This window comes from Catharus ustulatus, chromosome 18 (genome assembly GCF_009819885.2).
Source record: "Catharus ustulatus isolate bCatUst1 chromosome 18, bCatUst1.pri.v2, whole genome shotgun sequence".
Classification (NCBI taxonomy): Eukaryota; Metazoa; Chordata; class Aves; order Passeriformes; family Turdidae; genus Catharus; species Catharus ustulatus.
Genome location: NC_046238.1, coordinates 8,409,539 through 8,436,519, shown reverse-complemented (window position 1 = coordinate 8,436,519; position 26,981 = coordinate 8,409,539). Strand labels below are relative to the sequence as shown.

The 26,981-nt window shown below is 42.3% G+C and overlaps 1 protein-coding gene across 5 annotated transcripts in view; it reads right to left on the bottom strand.

Annotated features, from left to right (window-relative positions):
- The window catches only part of CLTCL1 (clathrin heavy chain like 1), a 34,395-nt gene extending 17,536 nt beyond the window's left edge, over positions 1–16,859 (bottom strand). For 2 of the 5 annotated variants that reach the window (XM_033076041.2, XM_033076036.2), the window contains exons 1-9: positions 16,738–16,859; positions 8,404–8,611; positions 4,121–4,389; positions 3,697–3,858; positions 3,145–3,258; positions 1,797–1,970; positions 1,329–1,526; positions 756–956; positions 489–641 (exon numbers count right to left, since the gene is read on the bottom strand). In XM_033076041.2, coding sequence (XP_032931932.1) covers positions 489–641; positions 756–956; positions 1,329–1,526; positions 1,797–1,970; positions 3,145–3,258; positions 3,697–3,858; positions 4,121–4,389; positions 8,404–8,611; positions 16,738–16,779 — 1,521 coding nt within the window. In that variant the 5' untranslated portion in view covers positions 16,780–16,859. Of the gene's footprint in view, positions 1–488; positions 642–755; positions 957–1,328; positions 1,527–1,796; positions 1,971–3,144; positions 3,259–3,696; positions 3,859–4,120; positions 4,390–7,761; positions 7,765–8,403; positions 8,612–16,737 lie in introns of all 5 variants that reach the window. The other 3 variants (XM_033076035.2, XM_033076039.2, XM_033076040.2) reach the window with 3 other exon arrangements.
- Between the last annotated feature and the right edge of the window lie 10,122 nt (positions 16,860–26,981).

Genomic DNA, 26,981 nt, shown 5'->3' with positions numbered 1-26,981 from the left:
CTTCACACTTCTGTTAAGGCTTCAGATTCTTTAGCATAGGGACTATAAACTGTTGTGAGCTTGCAGTGCCCATCCCCCCTCTTCCAGGAATTCTCAGACAAAAGCATTTCTTGTCTGTTGACACAGAAATTCAGTATTCACCTAAGTAACTAAACTTGTGCCAGGGCAATTCTCTGGCTATGCAAGAAAACTGCTGAGGTAATTTTTTCAACAATCCTAAACCCCTATTTATCAAGTTCCTAAACTTAAAAGTGGGCACTAGGCAATCTTTTTTTTATGGATTTAAAACAAAGTCTGAGGAATTTAGGAAGAATCTTATCTTTATTCTGTAGAATAAGCTTAAGACAGCCTATTTAATAGGTCATAAAATTCTGGATGTTTTGACGTTTATTTTTGGAGACTTTTTAGACCATAGTAATACACTATGATTTGCACAATGGACACATTAAACATAAGACAGAGCCTGCGGTTTGTGATAAATGATTTACCTTCTTAGCATAGAGCACTATTTTCTGGAATTGACCAGTTTCAGCAAAGCACTGAATCACTTTGTTTGGCACATTAGCCCGAAGGTAGACGCTGAGTGCAAGGGTTGGGTCAGCCGTCTTCACCAAGTCTCCCAGCTCCTCTGAGCACTCCAGCTGAAGTCAGAAGTGGTATTTTGTCAAGCAGAAGAATTCAGAGATGTAGCATCAACAAAAGTATTGTTCACATTCAATTGTGTAGAAGTAGGCTAATGTCATGATCGAGCCTACCTTGTCCTCCTTCAGCCACTTTTCCAGAAGCTGTTTGCGGCCCTGCTGCAGGACAGGGCGACAGAGCTCCAGAGATTCAAACTTGTTCAGCTGGCCCTGGTCAAGCAATATTCCAAAGTACTGGAGCAGGGGAGAGGCCTGCCCAGGCTGAGCTGGTACACTCTGGAACTTCCTAATTGTATCACTGGTACGTAGAATTCCCTGAACAGGCACAAGATAGTGAGAAGCAATGTTTAATTAGTGAAGACTGAACTGCATTAGTAAAAAGAAAAGCAGGTTTTAAGGATAAACTGAAGCATCTACTATTAACCTTCAGGATAGAGACCATCAAACTAATGACTTTCTAGCAATTAGTCAGTGGCCACAGAAAGTCCAGTCTGGTTAGAAATGGATAGCAGATGCTCCTTTATGGGATACAGGGAATGTATTAGTCAGAATCACTACCAGACTGCACAGAACTAACACTGGATTTATGTTTTGAATGTCAAGCTCTGAAATGCAAGTGAGCTAAGCAATCCACTAAGCTTATGCAAGTTTCCCTTATTTCTAAGCTTTACCTTTGAAGTTACTTACCTTTGGTGCAGATGCAGCTACTTTAGCAGCATCAGCATAGTTTCCTTGAGCAAACAGTGTGTTAAACTTTCTGGCAAATAACTCTTCTGCCCCAGCCAGGTTACTACGTATAGCCATTCGCAGTCCTAAGTCAGGATTCTGGAGAACATTCGTAGCATAGTTCACTATATTGTCTTCCTCAACACACACAGAAAGCACCTAGAAAGGACAAGAGGTATATTGAAGAGTACTGCTCTTTCCACAACTACTATGAAACACAACAATGAAACGGCTGTGCAGCTGATCAGTGAAGGAGAAGATTGCTAAAAACCCAAGTTCTTCTCCAAGTAGCTCTGTACTAGGAGATATAAACTGATTAATCAAGTAGTCGCTTCCTTCCATAACATTTGTTGCATCAAATCACTCATTAGGTTTGTTACATTCCATTTGATCTTCAGAGGGCTCAGAAACAGAATGGTGGATTTTTACCTGTCCTTTTTTGTTCACACCAATAATGCCTGAGGTAGGTTCGTGAGGAGCTGTGACAAAGATAGTATCAGCACTAATACGGTTCATGTAGATGCACACTCCAGACTCCAAATCATACATGTGGATATATCCATACTTTGTGATCAGATAAATAACACCATGCTTAATTCCAATCTGCAAAAAGACAGGTTTTTATTAGTCAAAACTGGTAAGAGACAGCTGCCTTTAACCTAGTCACAAAGAAGTACTGCAGTGACATGCCTTTGTACTGACACTAAGAACAAATATAGCTTCGGGCTTCTTCCTTTCAGACTCAAAAGCAAGGAACAGCTTTGCTGGCCATTTGCAGGCACAGTTCCAGTGAATAGAGAGGTTGAAGGGAAATTAAAATTCATCTGCAGCAAAGAACATACTCCTCATCCTAACAAGCCAAGCTGAGGAACAAAGTTTGGGCGTAATTAGCATTCTAGTCTAGATATGTCAGTACAAGTTTCTGTTCAGAAATACTAATGAGATAATCCTATTCTTTTCCAACAAAGCCTAACCAAAGCACCAGCAGAATCTAAACCAAGCTAATCTACTGAGTACTCCAGTTTATCTGCAAAGTCACTGAAACTGGGGAGGCTTTCAAGCCAAAAGGGTCTTCAGACATAGAAGTACTCTTCCCCTTGGGATAAGTCTTCAGATGTTTTGTTAATTAAGCCGCTGAAGTATAGAGCCATATGAATCCTGCCCTGCATGCACCTTAATTATGGGCATCTCTTGGTCTACTTATGAAGCTGGTCTATGAGACTTGTCAGCAGTCTTATGCTCCGAGATAATCTGATTTTATGACACAATTCCTAGTCCTAGAGATATGCTAAGTGAAATTTGGTCTGTGACAGCAACCAGCTCTGTTCCTTCCAAAGAACCTCCCACTGATACCCTAAATTGCCTGTTCTGTGCTGCTACTACAAGAGGTATGCTAGTGTTCTTATCTAGAACTTGGAACAATAGTAGGAAGCTTAATAGCTGAAGTGATGTTGGATACATTCTCCCTGAAGACACTGTCAAGGGGTTTTTTGGGGTCTGTTTCATTGGTTTAGGTTCTTTTTTGTAGTTTTGTTGAGGCTTTTAGTTTATTGTTTTTTAAAATACAGAAACAGTCTATATATTTAAGTTACTGTTTTAATGTCCATGCTACCTCCCACAAACCTATTAACACCCCTCCCAGAGCTAAGAAGAATGAAGCAAAGCACTACAGAAAGCAATCTTTACAACAGATGTCAGCTCCTTGCCAGGCTATAATTTTTTTTTTTTTTTTTTTTGGGGGGGGGGGTGGTGGCAGGGCAGGGGGTCAAACACTTACCTGCATTGCCACAGGAAAATCTGTCTGTGCCTCAGGTGGGAAAAACACATCAACAGCTTTCTTAACAAATGGCTGATTTCCAGTAGCTGGCTGACCTACTTCGATTATGTGCAGCTAGGAAAAAAAAGAGTACATGTCACAAGATTGTCTGCAAGTACAGCCACATGAAAGAAGTTCCTTTCCTCAGATATGCTACTGAAGTCATCTGCCACATTTGGCCAACACAGTCTAGGGAGCTGTGCTCCACATATCCAGAATATTAAGTTTTCTGGAACTTGATAAATTAAAACCTGTGGGAACAATAAAAAAACAAAACAACCAAGCTTTCTATGGAAGTTTATCATTCCTATTCAAGATGCTTTGAGTCAGATTTGTCAATTAATCAGTTTTGCAGGACAAGACAAGAAAGGTCAAGGCATTCACTGTGGTGTTACCTCAGCCTTGCACATACTGCTCAGCAGTCGTAGCATATTCAGTGCTACTAAATTTCACATTCAGTTTGATGCAAACAACCTACCTATGGCACAATAGGAACATTGCTGCAGACTTTACCTTGCCTCCTGCAGGACTCCTCACAGCAAAACAGAAGAGGGTAGAAGGTTTGGCATTTCCCTCTATTTTGAATTCTGCAAAAGCTGCTGCATGGCCTTCTATAGGCTGGGAGACTTTTCTATCAACTGAGTACAGCTGCATTGCACCAACCACACGATTTTGCTAGAAAAATGAAAGGTCAGCTTTTAGAGATGAGATTTCTAATGTTTATAGCAAGACCCTTTGGACAGTAAACTAAAAAGCAGCAAATGCCTCTCATCCCCTCCTCCAACACTCAAACCCAACTAAAAGTCAGGCTATTCCTACAACAAAAGATTGTTTTTTGTAAATAAAAAATTCAAAACTAAGTTAAACCACAGCACCTATTAAACAAAGTGGGGGTAGGGTTCTCCCAGTTATAACATGTTGCTGCCAGGGTACTTACCTGTGCTGAAATTCCTATCAGCAGCAGCCATTTTTGGTGTTCATCTGTTCTGTAATTGATGATTTGGCAGCCTGCAAGACTAGCATGTCTATCAAACATCTTTTGGGGTTGTGATTCTCCCTCCATGCTCCAGTGGTACACTGCTGTCTCTGTCACCAAGGCAACTGTATTCACCGATATCCATTTCCAGAAGATCACTTCCTCTGCCATTGTGTGGGCTTTCATTTTACTTTTCATCTCAATGTTAAAGATCTGAAGTGTTTTCCCAGCTAGCATGACAAAATCCAAGAAACATCACAGATCAATTACCACAATGGCCATCTTGTAGTCTGCCCATTTACAAGCAGTCAGTTTAACCCTCTGTTCCAGTGGTGTTACAGAAAGGGTTAATTTCCCGTCACATCTCAGCTTCCTTTGACACTTGACTCTTAACAGAATCCCCTCTCCACCCCCAACACTTGTACCACCCCAAAACCAAAAACATCTCCTTACGGACATTCACACAGACATTCCAACAACTGACAAGCATGGACACTTTAATTAACTACAAGCTGTTGTAAAAACACAGTAAAAAGTCTAAGCTACAGAACTTGTGTAAACTCTTGTTTAGTTGATATGCCAAGTTACAGATGTCTCATAGATGTCATTCAGTATAATTAATACAAAGAATGGCTCCTGTTTATGTCAATTTAGTAGCTGCTCTAGATGACCTGGACTGAGTAGAACAGCATGAGACCTGAAACAGCTTCAGACAGCCAAAGATCACAGCTCTCATTTTGTTTTCCGGTTGGATGAACTGCACGCTGAACTAGACGGGCTTTGTACAAGTATCTACTGAAGAGTTCAGAAAGACTATAGAAAGGTTTGGAGCTTTAGTTCCAGTTGAGATTACTTCTTCATGATCTAGGAAATTATACTGCAGGTTTAGGCTTGATTTTCATAGTCCTTTTAACCAACAAGAAGCCCTACCCTGCTAAGTAGGCTTAAATCCAATGCTAATTGAACCAAACTATAAAGAATACGGGAATCCATTCCTTTCACAAAGTCAAAGTCATGTTTTATTTTACTGCAGATGAGACAACTCAGCTCCAGGAATATTCTTTTCTGTTCACAAGACACCCACTCAGACTGCTGGCTTGTAATGCCATTATTTCTATCCCCATTTCAGAAACATTTCCTGTTAGTAACACTTGTGACTGCCAAACTGGGAGATCTTTGCTGAAAGATAAAGGCTGCTGGCCATGAAAAATCACACTCAAGAGTTACTAATCCCAAACTAATATGTATCTTGAACTGCTCTATAACGTTTTAGCATAATTTATACATAAATTGATCATGTTAGTTTAACGCAGTGCCAAGAGACAATGCAAGACTTAAGAGCTATCACATGCAGCATTTGCTGCCTGGTTTAACTGCAATGAGAACTGTCAACCTGATCAGCTCCATCCTAGGAGAGCTTGTTAGCTTTCCTGGGACCAAAAGCAGCCTGCTAATGAACACTGCTCTGCACATGCACTTACAGTGTTAGAGAGATGCAGTAAGCCCAGGCCTGTAAACTGATAGCTGGAAACAGAACATTTACTGTATTGGACAAAAATTTGTCCAGCAATAGCCTAGTACTATCAAGAGATGGGTTTTGAACTCCCACAGTGTGCACCCTCATATGCAGCCAGGAGACAAGTAGTTCTGGACGGGCTCTGGTCACCATCTAAACAACAAGCCCAACATGTGCATACAGAAACTGCTCTTAAGGACAGTCTTCCTGAAGAGGAAGCACAACGTCTTTTCTAGGTTTAAGAACACAGAAGAAATAAATGAACAGCTAAAAGCTCATGCTTGTCTCTTTTCTAAATTTGACTGCTGTGTCACAGTTGGAAATGGCTTCTACAAGCTTCACTACACCGTTTAGCCCTGGATGTTGGGAGCTGCAGAAGCCACTGCTTTACAGCTCCTTAAGTGTGGCAACATATATTCAAACTTCACAACCTTATTTTTTGTAGTTTAATTACAGTTTAATGTTATTTGGATTGAGAAAGCAGGACCTGCTACAGTGAGGGCAAGTGAGCATTTGAGTCTTGTGTCTACTTCAACACTTTATTAGGCCAAGATTTGAGACAGAAAGACTTAAGGTTTTTCTGATCAAATTACCAAACTGGTGAGTTTATTTAGACTACACAGGTGTAATCAAGTAAGCAGATTTCTGAACATCAGCACAAGAATTTACATTTCAGTTGACTGGAACATGACGTTTCTCCATTCCACAGAGAATGGAAGCACCCTCGAATGCTGCATTCTCCACTTACACCCACTGCTGAGTACTCCCAGTACAGAGCAGTGCAAGAGAACCAAGAACACAAGGACAATGAATAAATCTTGGTACACCAGGAGAATGCCACATGCAATCCAGAAATGAAATTGTGCATACTGTACATCAGTTAAAATCAAGAACCATTTCATTTCTTTTCATGAGGATGGGTTTCTACATTTATTGCTCAGTAATCCTGGGATTACAAGCAACTCCCCATCACAGCACACCGAGTCACAATACATAACCATTTTGACTATTGAAGCCTCACTCAATCAGCAGGGAGAAGTCTGGAGTGACAGACTGACTCAAACCACGTCTTCAAGTTATCGTGGATAACGTAGCTCTATTAACCCTCTCTTCTACCCAACCTTCTGATCACTAGGTTATTTACAGAAGAGATCATTATGTTTGCAACACTTGACAATACAGCTTTGCATGTCAACATGACATCATTAACTCAACCTTGTCAGTTCAGAGGACAGATTTATTCACTCTGAATGGACAGAACAATACTCCTTTTGAACAAGTCTTGACTGGCAAGAATAAAGCTATACTCTTTGAAGCTGATGATAATCCATTTAGTTAGTATATTAGTTTTAAAAGCAGATTACATAGTTTCCTTTTAAGAGGTAGAAGAAGCTCTGCTAGTGTAGAGAAGGCACTTTCCTTGCCAAGACAGTTTGTTTAAAGGGGTCCAAGATAAAGGAAAGTAAACTCTTAACAGATCAAGATAAAGGAAAGTAAACTCTTAACAGATCTGAATTTCTTTTCATTATTACCTTTACCCACACCCAGGGTAAAGGCAGTCCTTTGCAAGATGCATACTATCTCAGCTGAATCACAGATTCAGCTGAAGTCAAACATTCACTTTAGTTCCCACCTGATGTCAGTACAAGCCTGAGATCAAAGAAAAGAAGTTTTGCACCAGTTCTGAGGACAGTTTCTTGGACCCCCAAGTAATTTCACCATGATTTTTCACAATAAAAAACACACTTAGGCAGAAATGAATAGCACAAAGGACATGCTAGCAGAGGTCTCTCATAAAAATATTGCAACTTCATTTTGTCTATCAACTGTACTTCCACCACATATACACACAAACATTAAAAGCACACTCTCCTCCTTCACTTGGTACAGTCAATAGTCAAAACAGCCAAATGGTTCAAAACAAGCCAATGGAGAACATGATCACTGTAATACCAGTTGAGGATTAAGATTCCCCCACCTGGCCATGAAGTGAACTGTCAAATGGCTACCTTAAAGTTCAGTACTTTTTATGAGATTGGACCATTCTGTACTACCAACATACAATGTCAGGACAAAGTTCACTCACCATCTGTTTAGAAAAGATGCAGGAAGAAAAGCAACAGTTATTAAGATTAAATACCAGATGTTGGTCATTCGAGAAAAGAGCCAGACATGAATTAAAAATTACTACTTTGAACTCAGAGTGGTACTTAAAGGCAGTAACAACACCACAGGTAGCAGTAAGCAGAGGTCTTCTAGCTGCAAGACCTCATGACTGTCAAACTTAACATGTTTGTTATATTCAACTTTTACACTTACTGGCCATCCTTATGACATTTTTGTCACTATCTAGTTAAAACCTTCAGAGCTACAAGAAAGGGCCAGGACAGGGCAGAAAATATGGCTTTACACCCCTATTCATCTATACAAGTGTCCATTATGTTTACAATACCTGTTTAAAGGGAAAGTATACCAGATGCTGACCTGGTCCTCAGTGAGGATAGGCGGCTGTAGTGCCAGGTCCAAGTATCTCACACCCACTTGGAGGCAAATCATCCAAAGATTACTCAAACATCTACTGCCAAAAATACAGCATGCAAGTTCAGGCAAGAATTCTTATCCTCATATACATTCTTCTTAGAAAGTTTATGTAAACTTTAAAAGCATTAATAAGTAGTAATGCAGCTAAACAGTAGTTTTCATACTGCACTAATAAGGGGTTACTCACCTTTTAGTGCTATTACTTTAGAGGCTGGATTCATGATGGCACTTTCTGCAGAAATTGGACGTCTGATGGGTGTTGTTGGATCGCTCATGTCAATTATCACTACTTGTGCCTGCTCTCCTACTTTCTCCCTTATGCAGATGAACTTGTCAGATTCCATTGTTAGGGTGCTGAATCCAATGTTTGCTGGATTAATGCCCAAATTTTGGAGCTAGAAAGACAAAAAAGAGTGCTTTATTATCCTTCCCATGTTGAAGGTCTAACTCAAGCCTCTATGTCTAAAATCTCCTCCAGAAGGAAATGCAAAACTGACAAGTTTCTCTCACTAGAGCATATACTATTGAACTCTGATTTATCTTCTGAGTCTCCTTGTTCCCCAAAGAACTACACAATTGTCAGCATTCAGGTCCTAAAGACATTCTGAAGTTGCATCATTGATGTAAACTAAAAGGAATTTTAACTTATGCATTTATTGCTTATCCAGGTTCCAGTAACATGGTAAGACTACACCAGCAGGAGCATCACTATTCCAGTTTTAGCAAGGCTGGTAAAGGTGATGTTCAAAACTCAAGTGGCAGAACTACAATGTTCAGCCTCAGTGGGTAGTACAGAATCAATTACTCTTATGCAGCCCACTCCCAGCTATAGTGCAGAAGGAAGTCTACACAGCAGGTCTCAACTGGTCTACAAGTGGACATGTTAATCTTACTTCACAGAATACCTAATTCTTACCAGAAAAGAAAGGTAAGACAGATGTGTTAACATAATAATTTCATCTCTCCTTGCCCAAGATGTCATGCCATTAGGCTCAACAACAAAGGCAGGGATTGTAATGCAGGCCCCTTCCAGCCGTATGTCAAGTTCTAAAAACATAACTTGTGCTCAAGCACACAACAGTAAAACCAAAGTAGTTACTTAAAATGCAACCTGGAGTAGTTTTGAACTGCCAAAGACTCCCCTACAAAACAGCTATATCTCACTTTCATCCTTTCATGTTAACCTTGTTTCCATTCACTCTCAATTTCAGCTAACAGGAGGAGGTGGCAGTGAACGAACATCACTGTTTCACTGGTCCGCAGCACATCAGATTTACCTATGCAGCACACCCTGATTTGGTATGCCTGTAAGCTGTATTTTATATAACAGTAACTGTGACAAGCCTGAGCACCTGCTTTATGCCCCAAAGCGATGCTTTTCAAGCACAGGAACTGTATCAGCTTCACTGAAGTTTCTCAAAGGATTAACCTATACAGCTTTTCAATGCGCTGCAATGAAAAATTACTGCCCTCAAGGAGACAGGATAGAATCTACCACCAGCAACACTGAGTCATTATGCTCCTTTGATACACCAAGAGCTTCATACAATAGACTAAATCCCTTGGGCAAGAAGTCCCATGATGGCGTCACAAACACTGTTTTAGTGTGTTTGAGCTGGCTGATCATGGCTTGTTTCAGCTTCTTTAACGCTACTCACTAAATCGTAAATTGGGTATGTAACAGAGATACCTTTAAGTGGGACTGTGCCCAAGTATGCCTCAGGAATTGTTTGGAATTGTTTGTTTTCTGTTGAGCTGACTAATGAAGAGCTATTCAGCTCAGTAGCTGCTAATCTCAACAGACTCAAGTTTCAGTAATGTAATATAAGCCAAATGTAAAAAGACATTTACTCATTCCCATAAGTGTTTCTCAGAACTGAGAGCCATTCAGCTAACACCTCGCTTCAAGGGTAAATACTTAATACACAACAATAAACTTCAGCAGGTGCCATTCGTTCCAAAAGAGAATCAAAGTTTAGGTACAAGGTCATCAGCTAATGCTTGCAGCCAGAGTTTTGAAAACAAATCTATCTGGTAGGTAGCTATTACAGGCTTCTGTGTCAGTGAGGACAACTCCTGTACCTTTCATAAGTAACACACAATGTTTTAGCACCCAATAAACATGCAAGTTGTAACTCCATCAACTTCTGTGACTTTGAACAACAGAGGAATGAACGACAGGCTCTTAATGCCACTGTTCTTGCTGTACACCAGACAATGTTCACATATTGTCACAAATTACATGTTCACGTAGTTGACACTTAAACACTTTGATGCTGAGTAAGTTCCAAGTCCATCTGCCAACTGAATACAGTCCATTGTAAGAAACCCATTAAGTGTCACAACAGTAGTCAAGAGATTTAACTGCAGCACAGTTAAGTTCCTAACTTGATTTAATTAATCCAAATTCAGATGTATTTCCAGAGTATTGAAGCAGAAACACAGCTTTTTCAAGGTCTCTTCTCAATTAATGTCCTTCAGTTTGACCTACTCTTCAAGAGACAGCCCCTGGCCACTCATTTTGCAAAGTGAAAACCTTGAGGCATTTCCTTGAAGTTCAGCTTTAAACCCACCATTATTCACTTCAAAGCCTGGTCCCTGTTGAAGAAAACATTTTGGGTATCTTCACTAAGACAAGTGTGATCTTGCATCATGCTCTGGTATTAAAATGTCCTGCCTTAAACTATCACAAAATCTAGCAAAGGCTTCAGCAAAGGTAATGCTAAATTCTGCTCAAGTATCACTGCCATAGCTATTATTTGGGAAGCCCATCACATCTTTTAAAGGCTAAATGCCAGCTCTCCCTAAAGGAGGGTCATGTGAATACTGCAAGGCTCAGTAAACGATAACACTTCACAGTTTAGCAGTCTGAAAACACTGAAGACTGCTCTCCTGAGATATGGGAGGCACTGTAGGAGGCATATTCCTTACTGACTATGCAGAAGAATATAAGCAGAATTCCTCTACCCTCAAAGGACATCAGCCAGCATCACTTCTACCCTGGATGGGACAAATTTTCCACAATGACCCGAACAATGTTGTTCTAAAGCAACTTCCCCCCCTTCCTCAAGCAGAAAATTAGTAGAACTTTATTACAGGATGTAGCAAGCACTTAGCTATGTATCTTCAGGTGAAGATGCTACAGGTCATTACTGAGTTTTACACATATTAACTAGCAATTTTTCAGTTTATTTTCAAAGAGGAGTGAACAACAGGCCTCTCAACGACTACAAAATATTTATTTTTCATTATGCTTCTTAGGCAAGCAGTACTCTCTCTCAAACTAAGCTTGTTTTCTTCTGAAAAGAAGGATTCAGCACTACACAGTCATTCCAGAGGTATTTATTGTGACTTCCATTATTCCATTTTCTATAATTTCCATTATTTCACCCACACTTTACTTTTGGGCAATCCAGTTAAGCCCTACCAAGCACCCCCATGTAAGTTACAGCAAGCGTCGCTGGAGAGGAGAGGGTAACATTCTGTTCTACAACTAAAGCCTAATGCCTCTCCTGCCCTAACACCCATTATCTACACACACAGTGCAGAACCATTTTCCCTATCAGGCAGAATGAACCAGATAAACAAAGACTTTTGCTTCAGAGATATCAAGTATTACTACATTGTGGATTAGATACCATAACACCTTTAAGCATTTTACAGATATTGAGAACTTACTGACATGGTAAAGATCAAACCAAGATGTATGTATTTGTTTCTCAATATGAGTAGAGGATGAAAGACCATTATTAATCTGACATTTTGTACTTCCCCATTCTTTACCAGCATTGTAGCACTTTCTAAGAAATGAAGTCAAGATGTCTTTTACACAAAAGCTCAACTAAATATTGAGCTTTCTAATGCATTTCCCTTACTGTGGAGTACAGTAATCCCAACTGAGCCAGCACAAACCAACTCAGATACTGACACCACTAGTCTTCAAACTGTCTATTTCTCTAATGGGAAATAATTAAGCCTTACTGTCTAATACCGACACTCCAGTAATTTCGACCTGCCATCAGTTAAATGCTGGAGTCAGAACCCTGTGAATTTAATATCTCTCCAGAGTTTAATAAGTATCCCATTTCAGTTTTATGTCACATAATTCCAGTATAAATACTAGTTAGAGGTGATGAACTATTGTTTCTAAGGCCATTATAAAAGAGTAAGGCTTGGACAGAGGCTGTATGTACCCAAATAAAAACTGCCTGCTAAAGCTCTGTGGGCACACATCTTTAAATATAATACAAACCAAGAATGCAGTAATAGTTTCCCATAACTCTTACTCATGTGCCTACATAAAGCTCTAATCATCCCCAGTAGGGATGTGCACATAGTTGTTGGGCATTCCTGCTCAACTGCTCACTCCCATCTCATCTCCTGCTATAGTTCCCATTTTAACAGCTGAGGGATATCAAGGAATATATAAGACCCAAAACATGCAAGACCACTGGTCTGAACTGCAGTTGCAATTAGGCTTTTGTCTCAAGTGACAGTTACTCCCTACACAAAAATCTACTTCTCCATGTCTGTGATGAGGATTGATTATCTATCGAATGAGTTATCACCACCATGTACAGGGCACTTTTGAATCTAATGAGTAAATTTGGGCTCTTCATCACTGAAAAGCTGAACCAAGTCATAATATTTAGTCCTACCTTTTGAATACAAATCTAAAAAGCCACTTACAGCTTGCAAATATCCTGAGTGCTTCTTAAGTCCACATGTCCAGCCAAAGTAAACTTATGAAAACCATCCAGCCTATTGCACAACAGACAGTAATTCTTAGTAAGACAAGTCAGACTATCCAAACAGAAAGTGGTGTTGTCTTGAAAATTATGAAAGTCAATCCACATCCTTTATGCTTAAAACCAGGATTCTTTAGCTTGTCAGTGCTGCGCCAAGATGTGCAGCAGTTACGTATCAAGAGCATGTCACGCACACAAGTTTTCTCACAGCAGTTGGCTGTGCTCAAGAGCCTGTATCAGTTACTGAACAGAAAGCAGAGCTATGCGTCTGTGCATCGAAAGAATGATGGTTCCCATCTTGGAACCTGAGATCTTGCTTAAGCAACTGTTTTCCCCATAGACAAGCAAAGATTTTTGCAAGTGAGAACTGAAAAAAGCTCAAAGAGGCACAAAGAAATGCTTTTAAGACAAAACGCAATGACTAAGTGAAGGAAAAGTTTAATTTTAGATCAGGAACACTTTGTACACTGGATTCCAGTGTACAAAAGTATTGCTTCCAGTCAGCCTACCAGTCTTTTACTGCACTTCCACTGTAAACTACAATTCCCTTGGAAGAGTTCAGTCTGGTAAATAATTTATAATTCAGTGCTCCAACAGAAACACTGGAGTTAAAAACCTGATTAAATCACATTAGCTTAAGTAGTATGCAGGAGTAATTCACTGCAGCAGGACTTGGCATAGTTTGCACTGCTGCAGCTGGGCAGTCACCAGACAGATAAAAACTAAGTCCTTGTCTTATATTCCCCCCTTGCTAAGGAATTTAAACCCTAATATCCTCTGGGGAAAAAATGAGCAAGATGACAGTTCTTTATGAATTTGTGAAGACTCATAGTGACAGAGTTCATACCTAAAAATAAATGTTCAACTGTATTAAATGGAAACAAACAGACTGAGTTCCTTCTACCACATCAAGACCTGGATTATCTTTTTTTCACTGCAACTATTCTCTATCTTTCAGCTCACACAGGACTTGAACACACAAGCTGCAACAACTTCAAATTTAACATGCCAGTGACTGGCAGTCACTCCTCCCGCACAGGCTTGGAGCTACTACAGTCAGGAGGATGATCAACATTAGACAAAATGAGCTGCACAAAGAATGTAAACAGTCTGCTTGATCCCTAGCACTCCTCCAATTCTACATGGACCAAGATCACCCTTTCACTTCACACTACCATGTATCTACTTCCAGCAAGAGAGAGTGGGAGAGAAGACTTCAGTATTTAGCACTGCAATTTATGTTTAGGTTCTCTGGAGAGCACTTTCTGCACGGTTCAGCTCTTCTTTTAGTAAAGTACATACAACTACCTCGGGAAGACACTGAACTTAAGGGATATAATGTTTCATCAGCAACAGGCTGAACTTGGAATTAATTATAGCACTAACTGATACGCTAATCACTTAAAGCTGTATTAATTAAAAAGGCTACAGATAGAAACAGTACACAGATTGAATTAAGGCACAGAAAGATCTTAGAACTGAGGATCACTGAAACATACAACAATTACATGGAATTGGAATTGTAATAACTTTTTTATAAATAACTAATTGTAATAACTTTTTTTTGGCTTTATCATAAAGCAGCATAGTAGATTTACCATATTAATTTTAAGTATGATAACTTAACCACAGACAAGACAATTACTTGGAAGGAATGTGAGGGGGGAGATTAATTTGATAAGGCTAAACATGTGTGACACTGTAGTATCATGAAGAGAAATCCTAATTTTTTCACAGATTCTTTACCAGTCAACAAGCACCATGTAACAGTAATTCATGGCTCCTGATCCTAGTTTACAGCATATAATACGTTAGAGCTGATGCAACTGTACTGCAGATATCCAGCCAGAGCAAACACTGAGCTCCTACATTCCTTCTGTTTTGCCTATTTTTCCCACCATGTAGGGACAACTGCAGAAGCAGCATGAGGAGGTTACTGCATGCCTGCTCCCAGCTACTACTGATCTCTACTCTTTAGCAGAGCACTGCTTTAGGGCTTCTGCACTCAGTTTGGGGGAGAAGCAGGAAAGAGTGAATGCTGAAGAAGTTTGTTCCTACATGTTAACAAGGGACATCCCTGGGTTTTCCCTGCTCCTCCATGCAGCTTTCTTGCTGAGGAAAAGTAACTCAAGCACAGGTTTAGCCTTTTCAGCAAGATCAAATTGCTTAAGAGCAAAAAATAGACTATGACTTCAGTACAAATCCCTTGAAAAGCAGGTGGGCTGCCCCCCACCTAAACAGGAGGTAGCACAATGCTGGTATTGGTAGTGTTGCAAGCCGCACAACACTGCTCACTTAACATGCAAAACAGCACAGGACACCTCTTGCATATTAAGTGGGGATGTCCTCTCATCGCTATTGTATAGATCAAACACAATCAGCAGGATTGGTTATGGTTGCTAGTTTTAAATGGTAACAACTATATGCTCTCTAGGAAGAGTCTAACATCAAAATCACTTTGATCCCAAGTTTCTTACTGAGACAGCTCCTATGAACCTGTTTGAGATTACTATAATCACCGCTATAGTGGACACTGGCAGGGAGGGGGTGGTAGAATTCATCACCATGTTAAACTCTCCTAACCCATGAAAACTCAGCGGACACAGGTCTCTCCCCTCCCTTGGACAGACAAATTAGATATTTCTGGGATTCAACTCTAATTACTGTTTTTCTCAGGCTAAGCTCCTTCTAGGGTCACTGGGACAGTTCTTCCAGGTAAGCAAAAAAACACTTAGCAAAGGGAGCTGGAAGCGGCCATAACCTTTTCCCAAGCCGAAATGCCCGGAGCGGTGCGCAGCCCACGCTGGGGGATGAAACCCAGTTCGCATTTTGAAATGGATGCCTGATTTGACAGAAAGGGGCGGTACAGCGACAGGATGACTTGCCAAGTCCACTTCCTGTTCTCTCATTCATTTAGCAAATTCCTTTAATTCCTGCCTCAAACTGCACGTTCAGAGACTGCTGTTCTCTCACTCCATTTACAACCCTCCCTCACCACCAGGTCACAAGGAAACACATAAACCGGTTTGTCTGTGTTGCATCCATTAGCCATGGAACTTTTCCAATGTTGGCATTAGAGTTTTTACAGGATATTAAGAACAGAACCATGTCATTTCGGGGGAGGTTTTTTTAATATTGTTATGTTTGGAAGGAGGGACAGCGGCTGTGCATCTTCCAAGTCCAAATGGTTTCTTGCACCTCATCTAACCAATTTCCTCACAGCTGCACAAAAAGAGGTTCCCAGGAACCTTCGCGATCCAGAAGGTGACGGTCGTTTAGGTAAAAGGGAAAAATCACAACCCGCATGCAAGACTGCGGCGTCCACCCAAAGTGAGGCGGGGGAGCGCCCGCGGCGCCCGGGGCGAGCAGCGCGGCTCCAGCGCGGCGCCGCCCCCTCCCCGGAGCGGGAGGTCCCTCAAGCGACGAGTGACTCTGCACAAATCGCGGCCGCTCCGCACGCCGCGGGGACGCGGCTCCGAGGATGGAAGGATGGACGGACGGACGGATGGATGAACAGAAGCGGCAGCCCAGAGTCCGCACCGGGGGCGGGCTCGGCCCCGCGCGCCTTCCCGCGGCGCCCAGCGGGACGGCGGCCGCGCTCCGGAGGGAGGGAAGGAGGGACAGAGCAGGTCCCCCCGCGCCCTGGCCCCCTCTCCCCGCCCTCAGCGCTCCCCCGGCCCGCCTAGGCCGCGGCCCCCCTCTCTCAGAGACGGGGTGAGGCAGAAGAGGGGGACCCCGACCCCGCGCCTTCTCTGCTGCCCCCCTGCGCTCACCTGGAAGTGCTCCTGGAAGCGAATGGGCAGTATCTGGGCCATGGCTGGGGGCGAGCTGGCAGGGGCGCGGGGCAGGGGCAGGCGGTGAAGCGGGGCGGCCGCCGGTGCTCCCCTCACGGCGGCGGGAGCGGCGCAGGCGCGGAGCCCTCGCTGGGATGGCGCCCGGCGCGCCCGCCGCCCTCCTCGGCCTCAGCGCGGGGCCGCTCACTCGCCGGGATCACTCCGCACCTCCTCAGCCTGCCAGGGTCTCCTCAAATAGTCCCTCACTGCCGCCCTTCTTCCTCCGCCCATCGCCGCCGCCTCTCGCCCGCCCTCACCATCCCGCCTTCCTCTTCACCACTATCCCTCAGTCCCGCTGAGGGCATGGGCTGGGGACGGGGCTGTGAGGAGCGGGTGGTCCCCGCCGCGGCTACGGCCAGCGGAGAGGGGCGGGAGGGGCTGTCAGAGTGCAGGTATCCTTCCGCTCCTGCCACACACGCTCACGTGACCCGGCCCCCTCCCCGGCTCCCTCCGGGGCTGCCCCCGGCCCACCCTCACCGCGGGCCCCGGGGCTGCCCCCGGCCCACCCGATCCCCCCGGGGCTGCCCCCGGCCCACCCGATCCCCCCGGGGCTGCCCCCCGACCCACCCGATCCCTCGGGGTCCCTCCCGGCCCACCCTCACACCGACTCTCAGGGTTTCTCCGTTCCCTTCCCCACAGCCGCGCGGCGGTGCCGGGGCGATGCTCCCCTCAGCGCCGCGGGACTCCCGCCGCAGGTGAGGAGTAAGCCGGGGAACACCCAGGAGCTGCCCGGTGGGCACTGGAAGCCGGGAGCCTGGCACCTGCCGTCGTTTGGCTGTGCCAAAGCGCGACCCTTCTCCTCCTTGGAGCCCGAGAACCCCAAGCACTGAGGTCTGGCTGGGTCAGGCGGTTCCTTCTGGCCCACCACCCACTGGCTTACCCTAGCACCATGTGGCTTTGCTCCCTGCAGTCATGTCCCAAGGTAGGTGAGGAGGTTTTTGACCGGTTTCCAGCTATGAAAACCATCCAACTGTTCTGCCCCTTTCCGTTTCTAAATAGAAATAGGGCTCCTTCCTCAAAACTTGACACTGTGAGTTGGGAGTTGGAAGCTATTCAATAACTAAGAAGTGAACCAACATGCAAGAGATGCATCAACACCTTTTTTTTTTTTTCACTCTCACTCCTAGTCAGTCCATTAGCATTAGATGAGGGAGATGAAGTTAATGTTAGTGCTATTATACTTCTAAATTACAGTAATCCTTTGAGGTGGAAATGGCTGCAGTGGTGCTAGCTCCAGCAGTTTTACCCAGAGCATTGTGGTGTTCACATTTTCCCAGAGAGCTCAGCTCTGGGAAACACAAGATCATAGGAGAATCTCTAATACAAAGCTGAACAAAGGACCCCTGAAGACTCAAAACCAGAAGGCAGATTAAAACAATTTCATATACATTACAATTTAAAACCTCATTATTTTCACTTAACCTCATTCATCTTTAATACATAGAGTTGGGAATTAGCAGAACTGGGTTAAGTTTCCAAAGGAATCATAGGCATGGCTTGCTGAGACATCTGGGTTCCTACTGGCACACACAGGCTGCAGCCACGGGGATCCCTTGGTGAAGAATGGTCTGCAGTGGGACTGAGGATGAATAGCCCATTGAACAGGTAGCTAGGAATGAGATGCTGCTAAAGCCCCGTCCCTGCAAAAATCTGAGATCTGCAGCCTCCCCAGTGGACTCAGGATTGTGGTTACACACTAAGGTCTGGTCTCTGAAAAGAACAGAGAAGAACTGGAGGTAAAGTGGAGATAACTTTTCTTTATCTGGTCCAAAGGGGTTTGAGTAGCATCTGCTCTGTAGGTTTGTTAGCTGCAGTTTAATTTTGGTGAGTTATGAGTCTCTGAATGAGGGCAAGTCAGAAGTGCTGCAGAGACAGACTACAGTGGGACATCAGGACATATCTGTCACCAGTGAGCTTGTTCTGTCATCTTCCCTCCTTCACATCCACTTTATGGATGCTAATTAATTACATCTAGAGCTCCTATTTTTGCTAATTTATATCTATTTATTTTTTTAAAAGTGCTGTTCATCACTTATTGTACACATTAAGTAGTACCTCTTAAGTAGAGGGCATAGTTATAAGATATATATTTTTATATCAATATTTTTAAGAAAATTGTGACAAAGAAGCAACAGATTTGTCTCTGAGATATTTTTATTATTGTGAATTATAAATGCACAAAAGTCACTGTGAACTGTGTGCAATCTTAGTAGTCTATCACTAAGCTGCTGCCATGAACTGGAAAGATCACTGGCTAAGGAAACCAAGGCTCTTTTAAAGTATAATTAAAATTAAAGGTCTGTTATATTTCTTCACTCCAATTTTAATAATATAATCCTTCATGCCCACTCCCAGCTGGCCAAATCCTAATTACAACATCCCATAATTTCTGTAGTAAAAAAAGTATCTCACTTTATGGAAAAGTGCTTTGCCACACTTCTGTCAGCTGATGTCTTTCTCATTTGTACCTTCATTTGTACCTTCACTGCACTGCTCTGTGTTTAAATGTCTGTCCTTTATGAGACCTGGCTTTGCTGATCCCAAGGGTTGGGTTCTTTGCAAGTGTGACCGGCTCTGAAGAATGAGCTGAGAGTGTTGGACATTTTTGCACCAATCAAAAAAATAGGAAAAGAATTTTGCTATCTTTACTGCAGCCTGCTGAGCTTCTGCAGCTAAAGAAACTGACCTCTGTACTGTCAGCTGCATGCATGGATGTTTTAACTGAGTCTTCTAACCTTGTTTTCTATATTTAGTTTAGGGTCTCAGTGAAAATGCCTTAGTGGCCTTATTTAAGGTATTTTTCCTACAGTCTATATTCTGTTAAAAAGGAATGTGAAAGGTCTCTAATGGTTTGCTGTGTCAGTGCCCTGTGATTAGCTGACTGCTACTCCCCTGCTCCTTTATACAAGGCAGAGCCACAGCACTCAGCAGCTGAGAAGGGTGTAATCCCTAGCAATCCTTTAACAATGAAAATGCAAAAGCTCCTGGTAAATGTTTCTCTATTTTTTTCAGAGGTTGCTTTCATCCAAATATTTGGGTTTCTGGCTCATTCTATGGATGGCAGCCTGATGTTCTTTTTCCAGTGTTTGAGAAGAGCTACATTTTTGTCTTGGAGGGGTTGTTATTTACATGGAAAAATGTTGTATGTATGTTCCCAGTCTTCTTCCCACAGAATCAGCCAAGGAAGTCTCACTGAAAAAGCAATGTGCATTTCTCTTAAATGTTTCTCTCAGCTTCTTGCAAAATAACATCCATTCAAATCACTGGTTAACTATGCAAGTGTTCAATTTCCAAATGTTTGGCCACTTTCGTGTTTTGATACAAGAAGGTAAAAAAGTCACTGGCACATTTTCTGGCCTGTATGAGAAAGCATCCACTACAGGAGACCTTGAGTGGGAGCACCCAGACACTTGGAGTGTTCCTCAAAGTGCAGCTCCAAAACACAAGGAGTCTGTGGGTTGGACTTGCACATCCTTGTGCATGATCAGTGCAAACTTCTGGGGAGCTGCTGTGTGTGGCAAAGCACCGAACGCAGGATGTTGATCCACATCTGTTCTCAGCTGAATGCTGCTGGCACTGTCAGAGCAGCAGTGTTTTGCCTAGCAGATAAATGCAAACCTTAGGAACGCTGGATCAGCAGTCGCAGCACAAAGATGTTTTGGTGCAGCAATGACAGAGTGTCACAACAACTCCTAAAGTTCTTTTTCGGTCTCTCGTGGAGAAAATTTGCGTTTCATGCATCTCAAGGCCCTCACTAACTGCCCTGTTTGCTTCAGAATCCAGTTTGAAATTGTACTCCTTGTTTTTCAAACCACACCCTCGCTCCTTGGACTTCTTTCCAGTTTGTCTCCTGGAGACGGCGGAGTCTGCCCCTTTCCTTCCCTCTGTCTCCTCTCTCCTTCCAACAAACTCCTTGCTGCTGAGTCAAGAACTGTCTTCTGTCATTGTCTCCCATCCAAAACTGACTCCTTGTACATGTCCCACAGTCCTTCATTTTACTGCAAAGTTCCATTCAAATAATGTTTTTTTCGCCTGGAATTCAATTATCCTTTTCCATCTGTTCTTACTGAATGCATAACTCTGGGTCATACAAAGCACTCTGAGGCTCTGGATGAGTTTCTTCTGTGGTTTTTGCAAGGCATTGCGCAAGCTCCTGAGAACGGGCTGGTAAAAATTGTAATGTTTTTGAAGAAGTTATGTGAAATGTAAAGCTTATGCTGTGGAGTTTCTTAATATGTAATTATTTAATGTCTAATTTGTTCTTTGACAGGAGAATGGTGTTGTACATGCTTAGCATTTCAGGATAGTCCTGTTATGGGGGATTTTACCCTTGATGTGTTCTTGATAAAGGTCACTTTATGAATTTAGTTCAGTTGTGTGACACTCCATCTTGTATTCTCTGCACATAAAAGCTCTGCTGGAGATGATAATCTCCGTCTCATCATCTCCATCAGCAGATTCTGATAGCATTTAATGTCAAAATGAACAGGAGTGTTCAGAGGCAGTAGCAGTGCAGGCTGGAGGTTTTTAGGTTCCCTGCAGAGGATGCCATGGTGATACACAGTTTACCTGCAGTGTGCAAACAATGTGCTTCTCTTGCCTCACAGGAGCGTTTCCGTTTGAAGGAGCCATTTCTGTCCATGAGCAGGACATCGATGATTTCTGTGCATTTGTAGGGTTGTTTGCTCCTCCCTGGACACTGGTGTTTCAGGCTTTGCAACACAGGTGCTGAATTCCTTGCATGGCAGTTTCTTAGCTGAAATTGCAACTCCTCCTGCCCAGCCTTGTAAAAACAGGGATGTCATGGTCAGTGACACAAAGCTGGATAAAGGGCAGGGGAGTCAACGTCTGTCTTCAGAATCCTGACACATGCACCAGGGCTGCATCCTACATCAACTTTTTAGAAACTGCATTCCTCCAGAGTGTTTTCTCTGGCAGCTCATTCATCAAGCGGGCAGAGAGTGAATGTGTTCTTTGAAAATATGAGCCAGTGGTAAGAGATGAGGTAGCCCATATAAATCCAGTGTGCATCTCTTGCTGATTTCACTAGGTTTGGAACTACAAGCTGTGTTTGTATATAGATCAAGTAAAATTTTAGCCTAAAGGATCTGATCCTTAATTACCATTTAGGAGCAGAACTAGTCAGTGTGCATAAACAGGGAATGAGAAAGGGCTGGAAAGGACCTGGAGGGGTCTGCTGGTTATCACAAGTGTCCTACAGCCAGGCCAGTGTTATCCAATTGCAGATTAATAGAGTGATTTGAGAGATGCTGAATATATTGACTGTTAGGGCCTTTTGGCTATTTCCTTTGAAATAGACCCTCAAGAGGGAAAACCTCAGTGTTCATTTTCTTAACATTATTATATTATCCAGGAAAGAGAAGGAAGCCAAAAAAAGCAGAAACCAAGTTACATTTTAGAATATAGTGGTAAACCATAGGAATGGTAAACAGACTTTTTCTTTTCTAAAGGGTATTTACAATATATTTCCCCTTCTCCTGCTCCTGGAAAGAAGCACTCTCTAAATTCATCATCTATGAATTCTCCCCATCCTCAGAAGGAAGCAAGTATTTATGAGTGTGCTTTGCTATGTTTGCCTGTTTCCTTTTCCCCACCACAGTCAGTTTTGAGACCATTGGCCAAATTCAACCGAATGTGATGGAGAGGAATAAGCTCAAAGATACTAGATTCCAGCAATGAAAACAGGCAGCCAGAATGGAGAGACTTTTATTTAGAAGGAATGGCTGAAGTGGGAGTTCAGCTTTTATTGGCAAATCTATGAAGCAGTCAGTGAAAATCATAAAAAAAAAAAAAAGAAAATCTTTTTACCAAGGTCAGCACCTTCTTGAATTATTTTTATTGTTCATGAAATATTTTTGTTCCCTTTCCTTATGCCCAAATTCCTGCTTTTATATGAATCTGTAGCTTTGTCGGCATTAGTTTTAAGTATAGGTTCAGAAATCCTCTCCCAAAAACACCATTATTTGCTGAACTGTGTTTTCCCCTTCAAAAACAGGTTTTTGTTAGACCATGTAATGCTGTTTTATGTAACACAAAGACTGTGGGGTTTTTTTTTTCTATCAGCTTGTAGGATTTCAGGACGCTGAAGATAAAGGTCACTCTCATTTTCTTATTCACTCCTGGCTTTCTCTGTCTGGAGTTGTTTGTGGAACAGGTTTTAATGGACATTCTCTGCATTTCTTGCTTCTTAATGACAAATAAAACCTGAATGTAACAGACTGGCTTTTCTGGAACTTCAGTCTTAACTAGAATATTCAAGATACAAACAACACACAAAGATATTTCCCGGAGAGGTTTGACAATCACACATTTACTACCTTTTACATTGTTGACAGTGAGCAAGATGGCTGAGCTGGAATAAAATGTAGGCAAGCACAGGCTTACAAGCTGAAAGTCCACGTAAATGCAATGTCTACCTAAAAACCCGCAGTGCTCAGTGCCTGCTAAGTAGAAGCAATACATAAGCACTTTGCAACCCTGTCACTAGAATGAATTTAGATGACACAAGATGAAGACAGCCGTGCCCCTTTATGCCAGAGCTTTCAGTGTAACTGATGCTACTTGTGTGAAGAATCTTGAAAAAAGGGAGAAAACCTGTGCAGAGGCCTTAACAAGCACCAGAGGGAATTTTAAATGCTGTCTTTTTAGCATATAATTAATCTTTTTAGAAAGATCTTCCTGAATTTAAAGAGTATTTGGTACTTTCTACTTTTCTAAAGGCCCGAGGGATGCCCTGAAACATTAAAAATTATATCACACTTTTGGCAAACTGTGCTGTTCCAGATATGTAGTGTATCCTTAAGCAAAAACAAAAAATGAAAAGGGAAGCATACAAAGTTCTAGCTAGACCATTTATTTAGTATTTTGTTGTCATGTTTCTTTGCAGATTTTTAGTCCTTATCATGGGAAAAAAAGTGATCTAATAAAGTACTAATTTTAAAAAGAATACATGAAGGTTGTTATAGAGCAGCTTTTAGTTGCCTCCTTTCTGCACCAAGCCATACTGCATCCAGGAAGCAAAGGGATGATTTCTACCTCCAGTGCCACAATTTTCCCTCTTTCATCTTAGCTCTTCTCAAGTCATTTGCTCCAACTCAACCAGAGTCTAGTGCTTAAAATTCTGGATGGATTAAGGCTCCAGCACATCAAAAGTGAGTAATCTTTGTATGTTTCTACTCATTTTATGAAGACGAAACATGTTAATAATAAGAAGCTCTTTTCTTTTTTTGGTCATGCTGGAAGAGGCAAACTAAAAAATTGAAAGAAACAAGTTTAGTGTTAAGAAATAAGCACTTTCATGGGCCCCAAAGAACTTTAAATATGTGCATATTTCTCTTCTAGCTCAGAATGTGACTGAGACAGCACGTGATGTTTTGCCTGATGCAAGAACTATGTTCAGTTAATGCATATTGCCAAGTCTGTGTCTGCAAACAGGAGCTTGATTTGCTGTATCTGGGCTGTGATCGGTGATAGTCCTTCATGAGGGCAGCAAAACAGCAAAATAAATGGTAGAATACAGGGAAATCTTGAGCTTTTTGATCAATTATTCCAAAACAAGGGTACTCAAATCTAGGCCATAGGATTAAAAGGCAGCCTGAATCCACTCTCATTTGTGATGTAAACATTTTGGAATGGTCTGTCCTTTCCCAGTCCACCCACTCTTGTCAAAAAATGATGTGGTTGGATTTGCAGTGATGCCAAGATCATGGTAAGCTGTGGGCATGGTCTCTGGTTAGGGAGGGCTTGCTGATGCATTCACTGGTGTTACCTCCTCAGCTGCTGGGTTACAAAACAGCAAGGCAGCATCTATTACACTGCTGATCTCAGATATCACTTCCTCTGCCATCTCCATTCATAGTTACATATGACATGCAGAATTATTTTCAGCTCTACTTGGCTTGCATGTAATCCAGCTTTGCAGCTCTCCTCTTGACTCTGTAAATACAACAGCAGGAAGAAGCCCCCTTTTGTCCCTTTGGGCCAGGAGGACATGTCAAACATTAACATGGATGTGTTCCTGAAGACCAAACTGCTATCTGTAAGTTTGCTCACAGACTTCATAGTCCATCTGTTTTCTGTAAAATGCAGTTATTTACAGCAAAGTTCATAGTACAGTAGCTGCTGTTTATGTTGCTATTTCTGATGAGGTTCAATATTGTCTATTTTTTATTATATCTCAATGCTGCCTTTAATTGCCTCTTTCCAGCAATTTTACATATTATCCCTCCCGGCTCTTCGCACACAGATTTCCCCTTACTTGGCAATCTTCCAGTCATTCCGTACTACAGAAGTACTAAAACAGCAGAGCAGTTGATGGGAGTTAAAATAAAGCTACATTATGTTGTACTTCATGGCCTACAGATGAGTGAGCAATTGGACAACAGAGCATCCAAGACTCGCTAGAAGTTCTCTTCCTTCTCTTGACTGTTCATTTTATACCTTTGGGCAGCTACAAAAAAAGGTGGTAGAGGCTTAACAAATGCATCTTAAACTGTTATCTAATGCCTTTATTTATCTCTACTCCAGGGAAGAGTATGTTGGATTTAATGATTCTCTCAAATAACAAATCAATTGCTCTCACAGAAATCAGCTTCATAACCTTGACACTTGAGACGTGGGGAAGCAGAGACATTCCCTGGAGGTCTGCTGGGGTCATTAACACAGCCAGGCTGACTCAGCAGTAATCTACATGTGCCCAACTGCAAAGATATAAGGAAGCTTAATGGTTTTAATGTGGTGCTGAACATAAACACACACCTATTTCCTAAATAGGTACATTCCTGATTTAAGGCTCCAGTGTCTTACTGTTTAATGCACTCAGACCCCACTGCTCTGTCATTGCCAGTAGCTGCTGGTGGTCAGTAACACATGGAAACCAGCAATGTGGGGCTGTGTCCCACAGAAGAGCTGCTTTGGTTTGCTCTTCATCCTACCTCACTTGGGCACAGGTGAAGCCCTCAGGCTCCTGGCAGGCTGCCACTGTAAACCCAGCACAGCTGGCTTGAGTGGAGAGTAAGGCCTCAATATTGCATTTCAAACACTGATTAGTAAAGCAGGTGATTGGAAAAAAAAAAAAGGTGTATGTTTAGCTTATGGAGATTGTGGAAAAGAAAACAGCTCCAGAAATCCAAAGCTGGAAATGCTACAGCAGTTGGGTACAACGGATTCCTCTGAATGAGCTTCTCTCCTCCACCTGGGGCTGGCAAGGATGAAGATCTTTCTCAGCCAAGCACCCGACACGCAGTTGAAATTCAGCTCAACAGAAAGTCATTCGAAAGGGTCAAGAGCAAGGATTCATGCAGTAAAATAAACACCTGGAGATGGAAAAATCTCCACTTTCCCTCCCACATGTTTTGGATTTATTGTGCCAGGAAATTATTAAATCACACAAGATTCAGTAATGAATGTATTGCTTGAATGGCATGGGAAATTGCTGAGGGATATGGCTAAAGAAAATAACTTTCCAAAGTCAGTGATGAAAGAGCATCATTTCCCGTAGGTGGAGACTGGGTGAATTTAAAGGCTGAAAGAGCAAGGAAGAAATTTGAAAAGACATTGGAAATGTTCAATGATAACTGATTTAATAAATTGTCTAAAGGTAGGGAGAGATTAGAAGTCAGGAATAAAGAAACCAGACTTTACCCAGTTTGCAAAATACATAACGTCCGTAAGAAACTTCGTGGAGTAAAATCAAAGGAAGACAAACTCTGTAATTCTTCCCAACTGCCCTAACATGTTAGATCTGAAATTATAAATTATTTTGGGGAGTGGCTCCCACTCTAGGGCTGTCAGCACCTGGCATACCCATTCCTAACTCTCTGTGCTGGAGGGCTAATGCCCACATGGTGGGTGGCACATGTGCATGGCCTTGGTGGCACACTGCTGCCCTCACTGACCTTGGCAGGCTGTGAGGCACCCCAGGCCTGGCCAAAGGTTTCTTCAAGTGACAGAATTTCAGCTGCTCTTCAGAGCTCTGGCCAGTGACTGCCAGTCCATTAACAGAGAGAGCAGATTTACAGTCAGCATGGAGCAAAAAGGAGTCATCTTGCATGGAGATGCCAAGGAGGCCCACTATAAACCCTAGCTGGAGCTGGAAGCATTTTCTAGAATGTTCTGCCTCACCAACAGCAAAATCACAGTCCATCTAGACTTTTTATAGTAGA